Raw genomic sequence first — 17,346 nt, 5'->3', positions numbered from 1 at the left:
GCTTCAGAGTCTGAATTCTCAGAATTTCCATGGTTTTAAGTAGGAGGGTGATAGGAAGCTAAGTAAGTATCAGTCCCTTGTGTCCTTCCTTGTACATGGACAAGCTTTAGCATTTGCAGCTTCGGCTATGATAGGCATGAGGAAAACATTACGATTGTAAGGGAAATCTAAATAAAAGGGAGCTGTGTCATGGATAAGAAGACTCAGGATGTCGAAGGTGTTAATTCTCCCACATTCGTCAGCAGCAGAGTCATTGTAATACCATCAAGATCCCAGTAGGGTTTTTTTTTCTTTCTTTCTTTTTTTTTTTTTTTTTTTGTGAGACCTGATGTGCTAACTTAAAATTTTACATGGGCCATTTATTGTAGGAATTGGCAAGACACTCTGAAATAACTTCCCCCTTCTAAATGTCAAGAGCAAAGGACTAGAACAGAAACAGACCCATGCTTACCTGAACCTTGATAAACAAGAGAGGAAATCTTACAGAGCAGAGGAAAGTTTTCAGGAAACAGCACTAGGACAGCTGGGTATCCATGGAAAAAATGGATTCAAAATTGGACTTTGTCTCACATCACACACGATTGTCAGTTCAGGGTTGATGAAAGACCTCAGTGTGAAAGGCAAAGTCAGAGCTTTCAGAAGAAAATGCGGGACTATGCAGGGGTTCCTTAAAAGTTAAGAAGGAAATTATTTGACAGATTGGGCCATATTAAGATTAGAACTTTTAATCAAAAGGCATAAAGCAAGTGAACAAAAAACAAACTAGGAAAGAAGCTTTATAACATATATGACTAATAAAGGATTCAGATTCAGAATATATGCACTCTGTGTGTGTGTGTGTGTGTGTGTGTGTGTGTGTCCCCTCCAACTCGGTAAAAAAGACAGTATAGGGGTGCCTGGGTGGCTTAGTCAGTGTCCAGCTCTTGATCTCAGCTCAGGTCTTATCTCAGGGTCATGAGTTCAGGCCTCACATTGGGCTCCACACTGGGCATGGAGCCTGCTTTTTAAAAAAAGAAAGAGGGATCCCTGGGTGGCGCAGCAGTTTGGCGCCTGCCTTTGGCCCAGGGCGTGATCCTGGAGACCTGGGATCGAATCCCACGTCAGGCTCCCGGTGCATGGAGCCTGCTTCTCCCTCTGCCTGTGTCTCTGCCTCTCTCTCTGTGTGTGACTATCATAAATAAATAAAAATTAAAAAAAAAAAACCTTATTAAAAATAAATAAAAATAAAAAAAGAAAGAATAAAAAACTACAGAAATGACTGAAAGGGCACCAATTTTTTTTTTTTTTTTTCATTAGAGCCAGTGAGCAGGAGCAGAGGGGAAAGGCAGAGGGATGGGCTCAATCCTAGGACTCTGAAATCATAACCTAACCCAAAGTCAGATGCTTATGAGACTGAGCCACACTATTTTCTTTTACTGACACCCTCAAACACTATTGAACAGGAAACTCAAATGATTAAATATATGAAAAGTTGTTTATTATTAATCAGAAATAAATGCAAAATTACTTGCCAGATTAGCAAGATTTTAAATCTAATAATACCGAGTGTTGATGAGAATGTGGAACGGTGGAAGTTTTATACACTGCTAGAAACATTTTAGGAAATAATTCAGTATCCTCCAGCAAAGCTGAGTTAATATCCCTAGAATTCTGATTCCATTTTCTATGATTTATATATTGTTAAATTAAATACACACCAGGAGACAAGTATAAGAATATTCAGGGTAGCATTGCTTATGACAGCAGAAAACTGGAAGTGACCCAGAAAGTCCCAGAGCAGTAGAATAGATAAATTAGTTGTGGTATATTAGACATGACAGTACTCTAAGGGATGGTTTACAGTGAAAGAAACAGAGCCACACGTACAGAGATAGATCTCAAAATACTTTCTGAGTAAAGAAGCAAGTGGTAATTCAAAAACACAAAGCTAAACAGTAGTATCATTTAGGAATCCTACAGAACTGGTAAGGATTATTTTAAAAGCTGGGAATGATGAACACAAAAACCAAGGCAGTAGTGAGTTTCGGAGAAGACAGTAAGTTGTGATCAGTAGAAGATAAAGGGACTTCTCTTCCAGGTCACCTTCTCTGCAGGGAGTCTGCTGCTCCCTCTGCCCCTCCCCCCTGCTCCTGCTTGCTCACTCTCGCAAAAATAAATAAAATCCTTAAAAAAAAAAAAAAGATATATGGGGCAGCCCTGGTGGCTCAGTGGTTTAGCGCCACCTTCAGCCCAGCGCCTGATCCTGGAGACTCAGGATCGAGTCTCATGTCGGGCTCCCTACATGGAGCCTGCTTCTCCCTCTGCCTGTGTCTCTGCCTCTCTCTCTCTGTGTGTCTCATGAATAAATAAACAAAATCTTTAAATAAAAATAAAAATAAAATGAAAGATATACTGAGCCTAGGTGGCTCAGTGGTTTAGTGCTGCCTTCTGCCCGGGGTGTGATCTTGGAGACCCAGGATTGAGTCCCCCGTCGGGCTCCCTGCATGGAGCCTGCATCTCCCTCTGCCTGTGTCTCTGCCTGTGTCTCTGCCCCTCTCTCTCTCTTTCTCTCTCTCTCTCTGTCTCATGAATAAATAAATAAATCTTAAAAAAAAAAAAAGGGCAGCCCCGGTGGCTTAGCGGTTTAGCACCGCCTTCCGCCCAGGGTGTGATCTTGGAGACCCAGGATCGAGTCCCACATCAGGCTCCCTGCATGGGGCCTGCTTCTCCCTCTGCCTGTTTCTCTCTCCTCTCTCTCTCTGTGTCTCTAATAAATAAAAATTCTTTTTTTTTTTTCAAAGATATACTTAATAGCAAAGTAATTTTTAAAATACAGGTGTAGGGCAAACCCGAGTGGCTCAGTGAGTTAGCACCGCCTTCAGCCTGCCTGGTCCTGGAGACCCAAGATCGAGTCCCACGTCAGGCTCCCTGCATGGAGCCTGCTTCTCCCTCTGCCTGTGATTCTGCCTCTCTGTGTGTGTGTCTCATGAATAAATAAATAAAATCTTTTTTTTTTAAAGGTGCTTTTTCTAAAAATAAATAATAAAACAAAAAAACAGACGTAAAGTACGAGGAGTAATTAAGGAAAGGCAAAGCAGGAGGCTCCAGGCAGACAGAGGCATTGGTTTTTTCCTGGCTTTGGTGATTAGAAACTTGATTATAACAGGCAGTAATAAACAGTTTACTTTTTGGAGGCTAACTTGTGTAGAGATTTTATTTCCGTTTTAGAAAGCCTTTTGTAAGTGTACAGGAAGCAAGTGGTTAATTCCCAGTCCTTAATGCCACTTTTCCTCCAGCTGAACATGTGTCCTGATGGTATCACGTATCAAGCCGGGTCTTCTGGGTGGTATAGTTTTACTGTATCCACTTTATAAACTGGTGCCTTCATTGGCTTTCAAACCGATCACTGGACTTACTGGATTTTCATACTTAACTCACCTGTTTCATGCTTTGCCTTGGGTTTGACTGAACATAGGAAGCAAGGCACAGAATGATAGATATATTTCCAAAGCTTTTTATGAGGCTTTTAAAGCAAAAATCAGTAATGTCTAAATAAATAAATGCAGATTAAAATTTAAAAAATCCATAATCTCTTCTGTTAATGTGCTTTAGCTCAGGTTCAGATTGAAGGAGACTTCCTGGCATGTTCTTTCTCTATACTTGAGGAGCAGCCCATGGACATGCTTCTGGGACTGGACATGCTGAAGCGGCATCAGGTAGTTAAGAGCTTTGCTTTCCTTTTGCGTCAGCATTTTGTATGTTACACGGTTATTAGCACATCGTTTCCCTCTGTTGTGTACACCAGAAAACTGAGAAGTCCTGGCTTCTGCAACCTGGAAGGGTCCCTGAACTGAGGATGTCATCATGCATGGTTTGAAATTATGTATCAGTAGAAATAGAATCTCTTCTTGTGAAATCTTTCTGAATCTTTTAAATCTTGCCATCTGTTTGAGATTATAACAGGCAACTTTGTTCTCTTGTGTTATTTTTAGTTTCTGATGAGAATTCAGGTAATTTTTGTTGGGTTTGTAGGGCTCTGGACAACACATGATGGTAAGGGGCAAAAGGAGAAGGGGGGAGAGAATGAATCTTCAGTAGACTCCATGTCCAGTGCAAAGCCCGACATGGGGCTCGATCTCACAACCCTGATACCATGACCTGAGCCGAAATCAAGAGTCAGACACTTAACTGACTGAGCCGCTCAGCCCCTATGATGGTGATTTTACTGCAAGTATACATTTTAGTAAATCCTTACTAGCTAGGCAGTCAGGAAGAAGAGCTACTACAGGATTAAGGAAAGAATCCAATGAGATGGTGGGAGTGGAAATGTTTATTTAGTACAGGGAGAATGATTTATAAATATATTTGCTTATAATATTTATATTTCTACTCTGAAACCTAATAATTTGTTTAAAGATAAAGTCTTCTGATTGAAGAATCAATTAGTGTCCCCTGGGTAATGAGATTTTTCACAGCAGGATTTCCAATCCAGTCAATATTTTTATGTCACTAATACTCTTTAAAGAGATTTTTATTACTAAATCCCTATAAAACATACTGCGGGCACCTGGGTGGCTCAGTGGTTGAGTGTCTGCCTTTGGCTCAGGTCATGATCTTGGGGTCCTGGGATCAAGTCCCATATCAGGTTCCCCGCAGGGAGCCTGCTTCTCCCTCTGCCTGTGTCTCTGCCTCTCTCTGTCTCATGAATAAATAAATAAAATCTTTTAAAATTTTTGCATTAATATTCTATTTAAAGTACAGGATTTTAAGTAGAAGGGGTGAGTGAATCATTGTGTTAATAAAACCCAATTTATTGTCATCTCTCTGTGTTTGTTAGTCATGATATAGACCAGTATTCTTCAACCTAGTAGATATAAAACATGTATATGTATACTGTCCTATGTCAAGGATTAAGAAAAATACACAGAAAAAGAGGGTAGCATAAGTATGAAATAAAGAATACTTTTATGGAGGTGGCCTTGCCCATATACCGCTTTTGAGACCATTGGTATTGAGTTTAAATATAAGTTATACTTTATGCAATAAGCAAAATGTAAATAGTAATGTAAATGTGAATGTATAAATAGTGTGTCTCAGTTTTTAAGAAAAAGTCACTTACATGTTTCTAAAAAGTGGGACTGCTGATTATGCCTGGCCTTTTTCCAAATTTTGTACAGTGATGTGTATCACATTTAAATTCAGAAATGAACAGGGGTCAGGTTAGACAAGTAAGTGTAAACTGCATCCTATAAAGAGAATTCTGCTAAAACTTTACTTTAAATATTTGCATATTAAATACAATTTAAATACTTAAATTCATGATAATTTTTCTGCATGGCCTTTTATCCACTATTGTCAGCCTTTGGTTTCTTTCTTCTAAGTGTTCCATTGACCTCAAGAAAAATGTACTCGTGATCGGCACCACAGGCTCTCAGACCACCTTCCTTCCTGAGGGAGAGTTACCAGAGTGTGCCCGATTGGCATATGGGGCTGGGCGAGAGGACGTGCGGCCAGAGGAGATTGCAGACCAAGAATTAGCAGAAGCTCTTCAAAAATCCGTAGAGGATGCAGGTATTTGCACTGGCCAAGCTCTCGAATAACTTTGTTGTTATTGGTCGATGAGCAAGGGAGGTTGGAGATTCAGAGGGGATAATTTCTAATCCGTGTCATCGTCCTGTCATGGATGTATTCCTTGTCCTCTCACCACCGCCTCCTATCTCTGAATACAATATAGAAGACCTCGGTCTTTCGACAGATCCATTGCTGTGTTATTAGGTACACTGGGGAGTTATTTGCTTAAGCACATTTTGGTAAGGCTTCCTAAAAAAATCTTGTGGGTTTTGTTTTTTGTTTTTTTTTCCTAACAAAATTTCCTATAGGGGTGCCTGGCTGGCTCAGTCAGTTAAGTGTCTGACTCTCCATCTCAGCTCAGGTCTTGATCTCAGGATTGAGAGTTCAAGCTCCGCTTTGGGCTCCGTGTTGGGTGTGGCACCTACTTTAAAAAAAAAAAAAAAGATTACAGTAAGCAGACATTTCCTTTTGAGTTCTACAGTTTCCCTGAAATTTTATTTTCCTTTTCTTAGGCCCATTTCCTTTGACGGATAGCATTGTCGTTGTGACTAAGCAGTCCTGACCTTTTTAATATCTCCCTAAAGTGCCGCCACCAAAGACAACCACCAATAAGACGCATAATTGAATACTAATCAGACACAGTGTTTATGCTTTTAATGAGATTGCGTAGTGTGTCCTTGGGCCAAATTAGAACAGTATGTCAACTGTTGACATGGTGATACCTAATCATTTTTCCCTAAGTTTGAATTGTCATGGCTTGTTTAAATCTAAAGACCAAGCCAAGTTTTCTGGGTTAACTGGAAGGACACATTTTTGCTGAAATCCTACCTCCATGGCATCATTTTCCCCCATCTGTTATAAAACAGTGACTCTGGGATACATTTTCTAGAAGCTAAAGAGGATTAACTTTTAAGTTGGGGTTATTTTAAAGTCTTGAGCTATAATTATTCATCAGTGACTAATATCACGCACAGTGTTTTCTGGTAGAGTAAAATGTATTAGAGCTACAAGTCCAGGGAATAGCTTTCTTGTAAAGACAAAAAAGATTGGAGCTTTAAAAATAGCCAGGTTTTGCCAGTGTTTTTAACTTAGAGAACATCCAGAGGTCTAGCCCTGAGCCTCTTTAAAATGGGTGTGGGTAGCAGGCAGTTTTCCAATCTGGCCTTTTTTTGTAATCTAGTCACACCTTTTGGCACCTTTGAGTTTAAATATAAAGTACAGCTTTGGTTATGATTTAACTGTCTTGCAGGAAGGGGAAAATTCTGAACAACCAGTCAGAGACTAAATTAATAGTTTTAATCTTCCCTGCAAGGCAAGCATGACTGAGTTTGACATACCCACTTAGAAGGTTTTACCTGTTTTTAGTAACTTGTCAATCATAATAGTAGGTATTCATAAAATGAAGATGTATTACCATCTTGTGAAATCTCTGTTTTTCCCCCACAATTTCGTGTTTTTATTTGAGAAGCACTAGCTGATGATAGCAATGCTTTCTAACCTACTAACAGTTACCTTCTTTGGGTAATTACCTTCTTATAATAAAAAGTTTAGGAGATTAAAATAGAAACCACAGGTGTTTTCAGGCGCAGTGAAGAGAATATGCCAATTGAAAGGATTAAAAGGAGGAGCACCTGGCTGGCTCAGTCGGTAGACCGTGCTACTCCTGATCTCTCTCGGGGTCATGAGCTTGAGCTCCACACTGGGCAAAGAGATTAAGAACATTAAAAATAAAATTAAATATGTTTTTTGAAGGATTGAAAGGAAATGGTTTTGTTTTGTTCTTTTCCCCATATGACCTTTTGTTACAATATGTGACTTGTACTAATTTTTATAATGTTTAAATAGTGGAATAATTCTACATCAGGTCCTATTTGTTTGGAACACCGACTTCCCAGTATCATCACAAGCAAGACTCTGGACAGAGTAGATGAAAGTATTTTTACTAAAAACTCTTTCTTTGGTGGAGACCTTATACCAGAGAACCTTTATCTTTTCTATCAATGGAAAAATGAACCAGAATAGGAGCTATATCTAATACATCTTCTAAAAACTGGCTAAAAAGTAAGTTAAGCCAGGATAATCCAGTTTGGTTTGTTTTTCTTCTAAAAATAAATCTCCACTGAGAAGGAGATTTGGAAAGTTACTGTTACAAGTGTTCGTTCACCTTTAAGATTTCCATACCGTGTGATTCCATCTATGGGTCTTCTGTTCTCCACCCGTCCCACATGTCTGCCCGTGAATGCCATGTGTGTGGGTGTGTGAAGTTCATTTCTTTCCAAGTTCTATTGAAAAATCTGTTGAAGTTGACACATTGCTTTATGTATTGTGAGAGAATTAAACCAACCAGACTACCGAAACATTCCCTAAGCTTGACTCTACCAGTTCCTGATTGTAAAGGTGGCAGAGGAATGGAGACAAACCCTGCATGCTGTGTGGTTTGCGTTGTTAACCCAAGTTTGCTTGTCTGTTTCCTAATTCAAACAGAGCGTCAGAAGCCATGATGCATGTAGTGTGTGTGTACTGCAGCTGGAGTGGGCCCCAGACCAGGTATTTATAGACACCACGTTAAGCCTTCCATCCAGTTATCGTCTGTGGTCTGAAAGTCTCTGTATCTGCAGCCGTTTTGGAATTTAGCTTCCGCCATCCATTTCACCTTGTTTAATCTGGTTACAACTAGCCTGTATATGCATCTGTGTGTTGGCATACGGACATATCTCAGCACAATTTCCTATGCAAAGTCTTCTCAACCACTGGAACAGTCCAAGGAGGGGAGGGAAATCCCAGTAAAAATGGCCATTGTGAATATATCAAATCAAGAATGTCAGCACCACTGCACATTGTCATTGAGATAACTACACCCTCAGGGGTTTCGGGAGTCTCTCTCTTCTGAAAACGTGAAAGTTCTTTTTCATAGCACTGCACACAAATGCCACAGTTAGCAAAGGGTAGAAATTGTCAATCCACTGAAGAAGTGGAAGCCTAGACCAGGTGACTTGTCTAGGGACACAGGTTCACAGGATTGAGGTTTTATTCCCTCAGAAAGAAGAGCTGACACTTGGCTCTCCCATCTTTCCCTAACCTGACAGATTCTCCCCCAGAGGCATTTTGCTCCCTTTTGCCTGGAGTGTAAATTTGGGAGACGGCAGCCTGAGCTGATTTACCAAGAGAAAGAAAGACAGTCTTTTAATACCAACCTGGGACTTCATAGGGGTTGTTTGCAGGCTGGTTGTAATTAGATACTTAGCATTCAATTTCTTTTTTCCTTTTTCCTTACAAGGTGAGGTAAAAGTGGGCATGGTTTAATTAGTCTTAATATCCATTGTCCTCATCCCTTTCTCCTATCCTGTAGTACTGACCCAGTGCTCCCTACAGTTAGGATTTAGGCCAGTGAGACCCACCATCTCAGCAACAGGAGGACTAAGTGCTGCTTTCATAGTGAGTGCCAAACACATCGAGGCCGTGTTGACCTCATGCAGTTGTCCTAACTGGCATGCCAGTGCCAGAAGGCCATCATCACATACCCCATGCCACTCACGTGGATACTTTACATGTAACACATCTTTTCTGTTGGCATTAAGTCACAATTGAGCCTCTTTCAGAGCCAGTCTTAGAGATTGATAAATAAAACTAATAACTGTGTTTCTAGACACTAATGGATACAGTTTGCCACTGACATAAATTCTGTTTTCCCATTTACCTCTAAGCTATCAGATTGTTTTGCAAGAAGTCAGTAACTTTCTGACATAGTGCCTTATCTTCTCATGCTGTTAACCAGTGTTGCGTTAGAATGATTTAGAGCTGTTTGAATCCTAACTGGATTGCTTCATGACATCTTAAGATCAGGCTGCCCACATTGGATGTTAATCAGCATGAAGCATTTAAGTCACATCTGCCCTAGTAGATTGTACTGTGAAGTAATTGTTACCAGCCTTTGACATTTTATTAAAGATCTTATACTAATTGTGTAGAGGTCAATGTTTAACTGGATCTGTGGCAAAAGGAGGATTGGAGCTGATGATTAATGGTGTCGTGAGGTGGTGTTTGAGCCTGCCGTCCTGTGAGTGCTCAGTCAGTTGCAGTCAATCTAAATGGCAATTGCCTATCAAAAAACTGTTATGAACTATCTCCCTCCACTGCCAGGACTGCCACCTGCTGTGCCCTCAAAGTACCTAAGTGTTCTTACTTAGTTGTACTATGTTAATGTGATAAAGTAATTGATAATCCTTTTAAAACTTGCCCTATTTGGTAAGGTGATGATTGGATTTAATCTGTTTGACCTTTAGCTTTATTTTTGTTTGACTCCACGTTCACATAGTTTTATCCTGATTTTCAGGAAGTTTGGATAGAAATGAATTAAATATTTCTCTGCCTTCTGGAGATTCTTAAGCATATCCTCCTATCTCTTTATAATTCCCACTCTGTTCCAGATAGAATTGTCATTTAGAACCTTTGGGTTCACATTTGAAACACTAAAAGTGCATTAACGTGAGAATCATTCTAGTGCAAAGATCTTTAAAATTTCAAAGCTTAAGAATCACCTGAGGAGCTTATTAAAAATGCAGATTTGTGGGTTTCCTCCCATGTTCATCTTAGCAAACATGCCAGGTGATTTCAGGGCAAGTGATAGAACACACTTGGAGAAACTCTTCCAGAGTTCTGAACTCACGGAGAGTAAAAATACATAAATATCCCTCAGCCTTGAGCACTGACCCAGCCATTATGTGGATGTTTATTAATGGTACTTAAAAATACTGAATTAGAGTGCACATGTTTTATTAAGAACACATTTATTCTGATGCTGTGATGTTAAACTGTCACCCCAGTGAGAATGGTTCTTGTGTAAGTCTATGGATATAAGACAAACCCAAGTTTAAGGACCTGATTTTGTTCTGTCCTGTATAGATTTGTATCATCTGATCATTTGGTGGCCTCTGTAACCTGCTAATTAATCTCTTTTCCTTTTTGTTCCATATAGAGAAAAGCGGTAAAGAAACTACCTCACTGGGAATGTCCTCATTACCAACTTCAGACGGATTTAACCATCCAGCCCATCGTTCAGGACAGAGTCCTGAGATTGGTGATCCTGTGAGTCTTGCTCACTCCGTCCCTGCTTCAGCCTGCCCTGTGAAGCCCAGTGACCCCGACAGCATCGAACCTAAGGCTGTGAAGGCTTCAGCTGAATTCCAGATAACCTCTGAAAAGAAAGAACATCTTCCTCTGCAGGATCTTTCTAATAGTGCTTCTTCAGCAGACAGTGCTCCAGCAGACCAGAGTCCAGCCATGCCTTTGCAGAATTCCTCCGAAGAAGCCATTGTTGCAGATAATACGGAGAAATCTGCTGAAAGAAGCACCCAGGGCCTCAGATCTCCTCTCCACACAAGACAGCAAGCTAGTTTATCTGTCACAACTAGTAGGGTGCAAGAACCACCAGGGTTTCTAGGTGAAAAGGGTTGGTATCCAGAAAATCAGAAACTGAGTCAGGTGAATGGCCTGCAGCAGCACAAAGAACCAGGGAATCAACAGCATGGGGTCGGACAACAGAATGCTCTAAATGATCAAGAACATCTCTGTAGCACAGAGGACTTTGAAATTCTTGGAGAAAGGCAACAGAATCAACAGAAAGGTGTTGATTTGGAAACGACAATGAAAGAAGATGGGCTACAACACAGTGTGGACCTTCTGGGTACAGAGGAAAATATTCTACCTTCAGGATGCTTTGGCTGCTCAAATTCAGAAACACTTATGGAAGTAGATACAGCTGAAGAGTCTCTAGTTGCTATGCTTAACTCAGCGGATGGTCAGCATGCCAGTGTCAAGAACATCGGTGCATCTGCTCTCACCTTAGATAATCCCTTGATGGAAGTAGAAACATCAAAATGTAATCCTCCTTCATCTGAAATTTTGAGTAATTCAGTTTGCACTCAGGATTTACAGCTCCCAGACAGTAATGTTGAAATGTCTGGAATAAATAAAGAGGGTGAGGATTGCTCCCCCTCCTTGAGTCTTGGTGGCAGTTGTCAGCCCTCTGTGGAGTCAGCAGAGGAACCTTGCTCGTCTCTAACAGCAGCTTTGAAGGAACTCCATGAACTTCTGGTCATTAGTAGTAAACCAGCTTCAGAAAATACATCTGGAGAAGTTACCTATCAGTCAGAAATGATAACTGAGGGCCACACAGGTATTCAGGACCTTTCTGAAAGATGGACCCAAAGTGAGCGTCTCACAGTTACCCAGAATGAAGACCATTCACAAGTCTCCTTTCATCAGAGCATATGTGTATCGGTGAGGGCAGAAAAGTTAACAGACACTTCAAATGGTGCTGGAGTAGATGTAGTAGAAAATAGTAACATTGGGGATCTGGGTGATGGCCTAGGAACTGAGAAGGAAAGTGTCCCCAAGCCTAGGGGATCCGTAAAGGAGACCAGCTCTGCCACTCTGGCCTCAGCTAAAACGTCTAAGCAGTCACACTGCACATTAGGTGTAGACATTCCACCCCAACTCTTAGCAGGTGAGGAGGATGCAGTCAGTCACACGTCTGAGCAAATGAAGTCCTTGTCCAGTTTCATATTGGTTAAAGATTTGGGTCAGAGCACACACAAGCCGGTGACAGACAGGCCTGAGACCAGAGAAGATGTCTGTCCTGAAGCTGCAGGGCCACTTCTTGAATTTGAACCACCTCCCAGCCAGTCATCACCAAGTCCCTCCATTCTTTCACCATTAATTTTTCCCGCTGCAGACATTGACCGCATTCTCCGTGCCGGCTTCACTTTGCAGGAAGCTCTCGGGGCTTTGCATCGAGTTGGTGGAAATGCAGACCTTGCACTTCTCGTTTTGCTAGCGAAGAACATTGTAGTTCCTACATAACCATGGAAAAGGGGGCTAGACCATACTCCATTCCCTTAAAAGCTATACACGTGTACACACACACACACACACACACACACACACACACCACTCATCACATATACAATATATGTAGAAACCTGCAAGCAGAATGTTGAGCCAGATTTTTTTTAAAGATTTTTTTCGGCCAAAGTAACTTATCTCTTGTCTGATGAATTTGTCTATTCTCTTTGTTAAAATTTGGGCCTTTTTAAATGTATTGGCAGTATGTGCATACAAAAGCTTTTTATTACCATTAAGATGATGTATTCTGGAATAAAATTGATGGTTTTGTGTATAGCATACCATTTTAGAATGAGAGTGAATGCTTTAAAAAGCAGAAACCATGAGAAATCCCACCACCCATGCAGCTAAAAGCAGATTAACTTCCCATTTTGGCTGTGTCTGTGCTGTAGGCAAGGTATGGCTTGTTGGCTCAGTTGTCCATTTACAAACTGGATCACATGGTTTGGTGTTTGGAATTATACTTAGTGCTCTGTGTATTGATGATTCATCAGTTACAACAGGAAATTGAAGAATAATTGAATAATATATTCTACAGTGGTATGTTTTTATTTGTATGGTTAGGATTTGACCTTTTTATGGAATGAGGTGGGAGGGTTTCGAACTTGGGCTGCTTTGTGCATCATAGGCTGCTGCATGGATTGCCAAGTATTTGGGGTGGGAAACGGGTTGGGAGTCAACGTCAGAGTGAAACATGGTGCTACCCAGCTAGAAAAGGGAAGAGTCTATAAATTCGTTTGCAAATGTCTTGATGATGTTTCAACAACTATGAGTGAAAAATAATGGCCGAAACACTGGAATTGACTAGATAGTGGGTTTGCTAGCATCTTACAGATCACACCTCAACCTTTAGTGATTAATGATGAACTTAAAGTTCTGCTAATGGGTTGATCGCCAGCAGTTTATTTCCTTTCAAAGCTCATTTACTAGGAAGTTCTTCTAAAGCTCAGGTTGAGCTGCGATCTGAGTGAAATATTGTGAAGTGGGATAACCTTGTCACTGGTTCATCTTGGTGCTTGGAATGGTCAGTCTCTTTGTTGAGTGTCCTTCATGGCACCAGAAATAGTAACTGCAGTTTCTGACTCAAGTGGCCTTGGTAGAGATTTCCATCCCTTTCTTTCCTCAGGAGTTTTCTTTTTAAAATAAGATGCATCATATTTGTGTTTACCATGTCAAGGTAGAGTGGGGCATAGTATATAGATGTATTTATTGTGGCCTTTTTTTTTATATGAGGACTAGCCCTTGGAAACCATTGTCCTGTGGGCCCCACTGTGCAATAATCCTACTGGATAGATTTTAGGTAGTTTTTCCTGGAAAATAAACTCTCTTATGTACCTAGCAGGAATCTGAAATCTTGGTTTTATTGAAAAGAATTTTGAGAATGACTCCCGATTCCAAGTTCTGGTTCGCAGTGTGTTTGAAACAGATGCTTTGAGAGGGTGATTCGTGAACTTAGTGTTAAATGATTTTGTCTAAAGTCTTACTCTCTTTGAAAGCGTATTCTTTCCATCAAAATTTGAGTCATTGAGCACAATCAAAATGGAAGCTCATATCTCAGGAGTTTTTGAAATTTTAATTTGGGGGCACTTAGAGACGTTTCTCTTCTACCCTATTCCATCTTCTTTCTTTTTGCTGTGATGTTTGTATGTGTGTTATGAGACTTTAGTGATGTGATGGAAAGTCACATAGATTCATCATGATCCTGACGTTAGGAGATGGTTGACAGAAGGAATTGTGGTTTACTGTTTTCAAGAGGGCGCTTGAAACAGCGGGTCAGCTAGGTTGTCTTTAAGATGTTCTTTCAGATGATCATGTTGCAGACCCTTTTTGCCTGCCCCACACCAAAGATGTAAGATGCACTAGGAAACTGCATATAGGATTTCTGTCAACCGACTCTTAAGAGCTGTGATTGTAATTAAGTAGTTGGTGCTATGATTGAAGCAAAATCTAATAGCAATGCAATGGCCCCTGTATTTGCTTTATGGGTGATAATTGGGAATTTATTCTAAGCTTATAAATCTTTAGGGTCAGGTTGGAGTGAGGTGGGGGAAGTTATCAATGACAGCAGACTTCTCCAAAAAAGCCTCTGTGTGAAGATGGGCCTCATCGTCTTCGGTGTGGGCAGTGGTGCACTGCTCAGGCTTGGCCGCTCAGTTTTCACAGTGCAGAGATTTGGGGATCAATCCCAGGTGGAATACAGAATATCAACCCGGAAAAGGTTTTATTATAATAGCTTTTTACATATGTATATTTATTTTTAGGAGAAAATTGAATAGGCCTATAGTTGTACATGCATTCTTGTTAGGAGTACTTTGAATGAATGAGCTGAACCCACTTGCCAATTATCCTTTTCTTTTTTCATCATTTATTTTTTAATGTATAATTGCTTTCAATTTTTAAAACCGTATTTCCTGTCTCATCATTTATATGAAAGTAAAATTGTTGATATCTGTTAGGATTTTGAATCATTTTAAATTTTGCAGTTCTTAAAACACAAAGGGAATTAAGGAACATGACACTAGTGAAACTTCATTGTCAGTTTTATTAAAAGTGCAGAAATTAGGGGCGCCTGGCTGTCTCAGTTGGAAGAACATGCGATCCTTGATCTCAGGGTCGTGAGTTCAAGCCTCACGTTGGGTGTAGAGATTACTAAAAAAAATGTTTTAAAAGTCAAACTTTTTTTTAAAATGAAGAAATTTAAGATTAACTTCTCTAAAAATAGGATAAAATCATTGTGAACTCCTCTGGTGGCCAACAACATAGTTACTGGTCAGCCGTACATAGTAATGGGCCATTTTATTGGACAGCTTCTTTGCCATAACCAGTAATGGATGGTTTTGTGGTCAGCACTCACCTCCAAGGGTGGTCTGTTTATTCACCAAAGAGAGGAGAAATTGTCCTGTATGACTTGCAGTTTACCCTAAGCTGATTGGCATGTGTAGCAGTGTGCTTGGTGACCAGACAGCTATGCCTAGGCTGTAGATTTTGCCCATTGGAGCTGGTAAGAATGATTCCTCTTGTACATGTTTAGGCCTCTAGACATCAGCCAGCCTTCATCCCACAGTTTGGCCCTTAGCCATCAACATACAAAGATAGCCAGTTGCTTGGCAAAGAGAACTGGAGAGATGGTGGGTGTCTGTTAAACTGTTCTTCCTCGGAGCCTATGAAACCTCCCAGAGCTCCATGTCTCCATATGTACTAAAGGAAGACACAACCCATGTGTTTTTTCCCAAAGCATTTCTCCAGCAAGAGAGGGTTGCATAAAAATGGAAAGATCTATGAAACTCTGTGTCACTGAGTTTTATGATAACTAGTTAAAATGGAATCCGCCTGTTCTTCCCCTAGCACAGCTTTCTATCTCTAGTAAAAGCCATAAAAACTTAGTTGGTTTAACCATCAGCTCATGTGTATATATACATGTGTGATTGACAAATACCCTACAGTTAATTTTTTATCTACAGATATATTCTCCATTTAAGGTGGCTTTTATCCCACCATGTATATAAAAATAGCCTTGCAAATAGCTGGCCAGGAATGTTGCAGTGCATTCTGACTTCCTTTTCCTTCCTGTTTGCCACCTGTAATGAGAGCAAGCAGGATAATTGAACTATGTATTTCAAACTTGTTATCACTGGCAACATATCCTAAGAGAAGCTAATTAGATTATGCATTCTTCCATTCTCTAGCACAAACACCAAAAAGCCAAATTTCTCCTTTGAATTTGGTAACTTAGTATAATAGTCTGTGGCTGAGCTAGAAAGAAACTGTTATTAAGAGTTTCCCTTCCCAGAAGATGGAATGTTAACTTTTTGTGTTAGGAGTTCAGTAACATAAAAATAGCTTTTTTTTTTTTTCTGAAAGAGTTAAAAAACACCAATTCCTCTTAAGAAAGTAAATTTGAAGCATGTCCTTGAGAACTAGAAATGTAAAATCATGGCTTGAGTTCTATACCTTAGAGGGCTCTCAGTGAAGTGTTCCTAGGAGTTCATTGAATAAATAAATTAGGGGTAAACCTTTGATGTACTTGATTTTCTCTTGTGCCTTAGTTTCTCCAAATAGCAGAAGCATCACATTTTGGTGGGAAATAAAAGTGGAAGTGTCGGGGGGGGGGGGGGGGGGGACGGGGACGGGGGGTGGATTTGAAAATGGCCTTCCTAGAGATAGAGGCGTGCATGGAGTGGTCCTAAGACTCACCTTCATTGTCAATTCAGAATTACCCTGCATCAAATCTTTAGATTTCCCTAGATAGAAGAATTACAGTAGGGCGTTTTTGCATCAGGAGTACCAAAAAGTGGTTTCTAGGTGTTTATTATGTTCTTTGTTGCACTGTCTGTATTGTGGTTGTTAAGACAAAAGTCCAAGAAAATGTATCTGGTACTCTTGAAGGCTCTATACAGGATGAGTCTTTGAATAAGATTTCATTGACTCGTGAGAAGCCTGGCTGGCTCAGTCGGTAGAACATGGAACTCTTGATCTTGGGATTGTGAGCCCCCCGTTGGGGGTAGAGTTTACTTAAAAAAAAAAAAAAAAGAAAGTTTATTGATTCATCAAACATTAAGTGCCTGTGTGCCAGGTACTGGGGAGCACTGGGGTTACAGGAGTGACTAAATCAGATTGGAAGCCTGCCCTCGTGAAGTCCTATCTAGTTAGGAGATAATGAAACAAATTTTGGCATTAAGGGCAAGATCTCTTTTTGCCTATCGGCAGGGTTTTATTTTTTAAGTCATACTAGAATAATTTAGTTCAGATTCAGAGGAGATTGGGAAAATCAGGCTCAGAATGGAAATAGATACTATGAACCTAAAATTGCTCTAAAAGAGTTTTTTAAATTATTTTTCTAAATAGATTCAGAAACAAACAAAAATGTGTTTTTTTAAAGATTTTATTTATTTA

General features: G+C 40.2%; 1 protein-coding gene across 5 annotated transcripts in view; it reads left to right on the top strand.

The window, feature by feature from the left end:
- The window catches only part of DDI2 (DNA damage inducible 1 homolog 2), a 35,556-nt gene extending 22,822 nt beyond the window's left edge, over positions 1-12,734 (top strand). For 2 of the 5 annotated variants that reach the window (XM_038531906.1, XM_038531908.1), the window contains exons 7-10: positions 3,592-3,695; positions 3,785-3,850; positions 5,361-5,550; positions 10,526-12,734. In XM_038531906.1, coding sequence (XP_038387834.1) covers positions 3,592-3,695; positions 3,785-3,850; positions 5,361-5,550; positions 10,526-12,411 — 2,246 coding nt within the window. In that variant the 3' untranslated portion in view covers positions 12,412-12,734. Of the gene's footprint in view, positions 1-3,591; positions 3,696-3,784; positions 3,851-5,360; positions 5,551-8,034; positions 8,098-10,525 lie in introns of those variants that run through there. The other 3 variants (XM_038531911.1, XM_038531907.1, XM_038531910.1) reach the window with 3 other exon arrangements.
- Positions 12,735-17,346: the final 4,612 nt, after the last annotated feature.

The sequence above is a fragment of the Canis lupus genome, chromosome 2, assembly GCF_011100685.1.
Source record: "Canis lupus familiaris isolate Mischka breed German Shepherd chromosome 2, alternate assembly UU_Cfam_GSD_1.0, whole genome shotgun sequence".
NCBI classification, from domain to species: Eukaryota; Metazoa; Chordata; class Mammalia; order Carnivora; family Canidae; genus Canis; species Canis lupus.
The sequence above is the reverse complement of the archived record's forward strand: the minus strand, read 5'-3'. Positions and strand labels throughout refer to the sequence as shown.